This window comes from Podarcis vaucheri (assembly GCF_965113315.1).
Source record: "Podarcis vaucheri genome assembly, chromosome: 7".
NCBI classification, from domain to species: domain Eukaryota; kingdom Metazoa; phylum Chordata; class Lepidosauria; order Squamata; family Lacertidae; genus Podarcis; species Podarcis vaucheri.
This window is the reverse complement of record NC_138765.1, coordinates 13,823,948-13,829,947: the sequence shown is the minus strand read 5'-3', so window position 1 is coordinate 13,829,947 and position 6,000 is coordinate 13,823,948. Positions and strand designations below refer to the sequence as shown.

The 6,000-nt window shown below is 47.4% G+C and overlaps 1 protein-coding gene across 6 annotated transcripts in view; it reads right to left on the bottom strand.

Moving 5' to 3' along the window:
- Positions 1-1,097: 1,097 nt before the first annotated feature.
- The window catches only part of LOC309537734 (urokinase plasminogen activator surface receptor-like), a 29,652-nt gene continuing 24,749 nt past the window's right edge, over positions 1,098-6,000 (bottom strand). For all 6 annotated transcript variants that reach the window (XM_082232718.1, XM_082232716.1, XM_082232713.1 and 3 more), the window contains exons 6-9: positions 5,524-5,661; positions 4,105-4,281; positions 3,038-3,169; positions 1,098-2,520 (exon numbers count right to left, since the gene is read on the bottom strand). In XM_082232718.1, coding sequence (XP_082088844.1) covers positions 2,318-2,520; positions 3,038-3,169; positions 4,105-4,281; positions 5,524-5,661 — 650 coding nt within the window. In that variant the 3' untranslated portion in view covers positions 1,098-2,317. The remainder of the gene's footprint in view (positions 2,521-3,037; positions 3,170-4,104; positions 4,282-5,523; positions 5,662-6,000) is intronic.

The window sequence follows — 6,000 nt, the reverse complement described above, 5'->3', positions numbered from 1 at the left end:
TACTTCTATTAGAGAAGTTATGGTAGCCTGTTACCTTATTAAATTGGTGGTTTTGCAAGTTGCCGTCCCATTGGGGCAGAAATACAGCTAATATGTGAATCACAAAGATACAGCTCAAAGCTAGAACATAAGTTGCTACATGGTGCAAATGGCTACACGTAACACAAGTTCCCAACATGCACACTAACACCATGTAACAGAACACAGTGGGAATCAGAACTTAATCAGCAGAAATTGCCAGTGCTTATTGCGCATGTGTATTAAACATTAAATGAGGTAATGATGTATATGATTGGTGGAAATTGAAATGCTTTGTTTGAAATTTTATAAATACCACTGCCTGGGCCACCGGGCGGGGTTGCAGTTTTGCGGAACGATCCGACTGTAACCTATTGGTTTGCAATAAACAACGTTGGACTCCTAACTCCTCACGTTTCCGAGTTTTATTGGCATAAATTCAGGAGATATGCTATTTTTGGCTTACAACAGTTTGAAGTGAAACTGTGAAGCCATCAGATTCAACGCTTTGGAGCCAAAAGGCTTCACCAGCCCGGTTTGCCCAAAATTGAAGTCTAGTACCCAGGTGGAGGGTTTTCCCTTTTAATCCCCTATTATTAATCCCAATACCTCTTCACTGCTGCTGCTATGGGCAGCCTCCACTGCAACTCGATCAGTCCCTGCTGGTGCTCTCAGGTGTGCAATGGAATCCTGCTGCACAGGTGAAATATTGCAGCAGCAGTGGCATGGAACAATGCCCGCAACCCCGAAGCAGTGAGTGAAATAACATCCACAACAACAGTCATGCGTAGGAGGCTGCAAAAGCATGCTGCTTGGTGGTGCAAGGTCGCCTCCAGACTGTCGGTATTTTGTGGGAGGCATTCCAGACAGGACATTTAGGTTTGTGCGAGTATTAAAACACCTCAGGCAGCGAGATCCAATTAAAAATGAAAACACTTTCTGTGGTTAGGAATATGATGGGAAAAGCAAACTTCAAGCGTGAGATGAGGAAAAGATAAATAAGAAGGCACATAGCCAAGCAAATCAGGATAGATTGCTGTTTGTTGTCTAACCTCCCCATGAGCAAATCAGAACAAATGTTCAATGAAGACGCCCCAGTTTAGTGTGCACTTGCTGCATTTCCAGGGCTGTGTTTTTAATGGATTTCACACTCCCTTGTCCAAAATACATACCCTGTACTTTGTAATAAAACACTACTGTGTGGTGTGTTACTTCTCAAATGAGCTTCACGCCGACTGGAGTCCTTAAGCTGGTCCTTATTCATCTCTAGCCAAAGTGGAACCACCTTTGCATAGTGTAAAGACAAACTTTGCCCTGTCAATATCCCCGGGTGTGTACAGAAGCAGAAACGATTCTGACATTAATGAAGCTATGCTGATGTGAACAATGCCTGGCAGGAGGGAACAGCTGAGTACACTGCGGGGGACAATTTCACCACACTCTAAGACACTAATGTGAACACGCTCATCAGGAGTGCCAACTTGGCCCCGTGACTGTGGATACCTGGGGCAGCGGGTGCCATGCAGCGTGCATGGCCCTGGCACAGAAATTTGTGGGTGCCCAGCCCCTTCATGGGGAATTTTGTGAGTGCTCAGGCACACAGATCCCCAGAGTGTATGACACCCATAGTCTAACTTCTGCATTAAGCTTTGTGCAAGCAAATCAGGATAGGTGCTCAATAACCACTCCACTCTTCTTAGGCTTTGGTGCAGCAGGCGAGAGATGGCGGTGACTGCTTAAAGGTCTTCCATGGACAGTAGCCATGCCAAGTCGCTGTTGTTTGTGTCCTGCCACCACACCTGGAATGACGAAAACAGTCCTCTAGTTTCAATCAGGGCAGCGAGAGAGAAGGAAGCCAGGGCTTCTGAGGTTGGCAGACGAGAAGCAGTTGCGAGGGTGTGTGGTCGCTTTGGGGAAGACCGACATTATTTCAGGACTGGTACTACGAGTCTGGGTGTCTCTGCCAGCCTATTGCCGCCATCCTGGCATCGTTTGTAAACAGATCTCTCTTCCCTCACAAGGAAACTGACCCTTCCCTGAAAGCTCCAGTCTGGGAAGTAGGAAGCAGAAGTCACAGAGGGTGCCGTGGAATCCAGTCTTGCATGCAACACTGCCACATTCTTGGACCAGATACTGCAATGCGCAGGCACCCGCAATGCACGGCAGACCAGAGCAACGTTGCAGGTGACAAATATGCTGCATTGGCTGCAAGAATGCAACTGCGCATGCAGTGCTGGTCAAGTGCTTTTTGCCCTTCTCCTGGCCCTTCCGGTGTAGTCCACGCATCCTTAGGTGTCCGTCAGAGCAGCCGCATCATCATCATCAGGAGAGCGGGCAGCAGCAAGTGCAGCAGCATAGCCCCAGAGGTCAGCTTCGTGCTGCGGTTGCAGAGGGAGCCAGAGCAGCATCGGATGGAGGCATTCCGGCTCAGGCCCAGTAGCTGTGGCTTCTCCCAGCAAAGCTTCTCCAAGCTGCAGCCACGCAGCAACGTCTGGCCTTCCTCTAGAAACAAACACAGGTGAGACGTCCAGTATAGAGGCACAGGAGGGACTGGCAGATCAATGCTTACAAGTAGGGGAGAAAATCATGTAATAGCAGCAGTAGTAGTAGTAGTAGTAATAATAATAATAACTGCAACTGTATTATTTGTAGCTGCTATTTTATTGTATTATGAAAAACTTTAATAAAAATCTCATAAAGGAAACCTGCACTGATTGTTGCAGTGCATCCCAGATTATTATTACAGTGGTACCTTGGGTTAAGTACTTAATTTGTTCTGGAAGTCCGTTCTTAACCTGAAACTGTTCTTAACCTGAAGCACCACTTTAGCTAACGGGGCCTCCTGCTGCTGCCGCCGCACCGCCGGAGCACGATTTCTGTTCTCATCCTGAAGCAAAGTTCTTAACCCGAGGTACTATTTCTGGGTTAGTGGAGTCTGTAACCTGAAACGCATAAAGTCTCTAATGGCATCACCTCAATTCCACCCGCTTCCTAGTACCTACACACACACAAAGCTCACCTGTGACATTCACACACATGTTCTGGTCCCCGACACACTTGACATGAGTCCAGTTCCCTGCAGCACATTCGCCTTGTCCTGAGTCACAGCAGCTGGCGCATTCCAGGCCATTTTCAGGCTTCCGTTTGACTCCTGGGAAACAAAGAGGAAACTGGGCTTTGACTTAGCAGGGGAATTCATTGACCATTCAGATGTTGTTGGACTATAATTCCCATCATCCCACGCTGGTGGGGGTTGGTAGGAGTCCAACAATACCTAGAGCTTCCTGTGTCCTTAAGTTCCTTCCACGTTATGGGTCCTCTGTGCCTGAGGACCACCCCTCCAAACCTAGGGCTGAGCACCACCACCAGTCCATCCTAGAAGCCAATTTCAGGACAGCAGGGCCAGTCTGCATGGATGCAAAGGGCAAACCTCCTGTTCTAGCCCATACCTCACTGTGCCAGTTTGCTGTCACTATCCTGTTAAGTATAATTGATTTAATTCACACTGAAATGGGAATGGCTGTGTGTATTGGTGAAAAAGTTTATGTAGAAGATTCCATTGAAGTATGCTGAGCTAAATTAAGAGCAAAAAGGGCTCTCTGCTGCCTTGATGAGTGGATTATTAACCACTGTTGTTTTCTGCTAGCTAACATGTGAGTGTTTAACCTAAGATCACACTAGAGGTGTTGAATTGCAAATTCGCCATCTTGGAAGGGTGGTGGCTGAAGTATTTTGCTCTCAGACTCTGCAAGAGTAAGGGTGCAAATGAAGCTTTCCAGGTAAGCAGCCTCCAGCAAACTGCAGGCTGCGGGGAGAGACAGACCTCTGCTTTTAGGTCTGTTGAAATTAGTCATATTTTGGAAGGTGCTGAGCCTACGCCTTGGACAGACATACGCCTTATGGAACTGTTTGGATGTATCATTTGGTGTTTCTGTTCTGTTTAAAAGAAAGTTCTGCAAGGAAAGGTTTGATTAATATCTAATGGGTCTGGACAATGCTTCATGTTCAAAAGGGGTTGGTTTTTATGTATCCAGTTGCTTCAAGCTGCACACTGTTAATATCTGCAATATATCCAGCAAATGTTACCTTGCTCTGAAAAGTGGCTGCAGATGCTCTTCTGTCCCGGCCGGCCATCATTACACAGTGGGGTGGAACAACAGCTGATGTCCAGCCTTCCCGAGAGCTCCGGGAGTACGTACTGGCGGCGGCACAGTGTCTCAAGGCCGCACGTCCGGTAGGTCATTTTCCAGGCACCATCGGTCACTGGGAAGCAACATTCATTTATAAGGATAGCACATTGCAGCCTGCAAACATCTTAGAACAGGGGGTCTCAGAACTGGCTATGGCTTCATTACCTGCCTGCTACAAGCCAATGTACAAATTTCAACCTTCCTTTAGGCTCTTGGCCTGCCTTCTCCAACCAAGTGACCTCCAAATGCTTTGGACTACATACAGCTCCCGAGCCCCAGCCTGCTGGGAGTTATAGTCCAAAAAAATTCAGGAGGACACCAGGCTGACAAAGGCTCTCCTGGCCACTGTGTGTGGTTTGTTTCTTCCTTTTGTGCCCATCATCTCCCCCAGTTCTCACTTCCCCTCCTCCCTCCAGCCTTTGCCTCTTCCCCGTCTTCCTCTGGACCACTCATTCTTCCATCCCTCTATCATTAGGCACTGCTGCTTCCTCCTCAGTCCACTGCTCTTGTGTGTCGCCCATTTTGCTTCTGCAGGATGTGTATTTTGTGGTGTACACAACAGTTCCTCAAAGTTACAAATGTCACCAGGTACATCACCAGGTACCAAAAGGTTGTGGGACTCCTGTTTTGCATACAGAGGATGCTTGTGTCGTGAACGTGATCCATGTGGGAGGCAAGTTCGCAACCCGCAGCGTTCGCAACTCACAGTGCCGTGTCTGCACACGCACGGGTTGCGATTCGGCACTTCTGCACATGCGTGACCACCAAAACCCAGAAGTAACCCGTTCCGGTACTTCCGGGTTTTTGCACGTCCGTAACCCAAAAAAACACAACCTGGAGCATCTGTAACCCGAGGTATGACTGTATTCATGATCCTCTCACGCTATGACAAATTCTCCCCACGTCCTCAAAGAGCATCCCTTAACCCCCGTTGGTCTAGCACTATTACTAATAAATTCCTTCCCAGCAAATGCAACATCCTTTTGGAGGAGGGGGGGGTTAATTCCTTAACACTATATCAAAACTTTGAAAGTCTGCACACACAAACATACACACATGTTTACTATATAGCGGGGGGGGGCACACTTCTGCCAACAGAGCGCCTTGGATTGTGCAAAGATCTACAAGGTGCAGGGAGTAAGCAGGATATGACCAACTTGGTGCACTTTCAATATGTATTGTAAGCAGGGCTTCCTTCTTCCCAAACTACGTTCACATACCTTTTTTATTCCCCGCCCCCCCAACAGCCTCCCATTCACACTCTGTCCTTTCAATAGCCTCCGATATACGTATTCCAAAGGAGGCCCCAGTTTACCAGTAAAATCCATGCACTGGTTCATGTCCCCCAAACACTTGATCCGGGTGGCATTCCCTGGAGCACACTCTCCAGTGCCTCGATCGAAGCAGCTGTAACACTCCATGCCATTGGGCACCTGGGGAGAACTGGCCGGAACTGAAAAGGCAGAGGAGGGCGACAGTTTACTGTGTGATTTGTATTGTTTTGTATTGCATTGCATTGCATTGCATTGTATTTGTAATCCCAGGTCAGATACCAACATACAATGCAACTCAGTTTTCAATATCTTTAAGTAAAACACCCGATCAAAATGAAAGCATCATCATCATAAATTTATTAGTTATACCCCGCCCATCTGACTGGGTTTCCCCAGCCACTCTGGGCAGCTCACAACAGAATATTAAAAACACGATAAAACATCAAACATTAAAAATGTCCCTAAACAGCTGACTGCTTTTAATGTAAGTATTTTTTAGCGAGGGCACAAGAAACAAG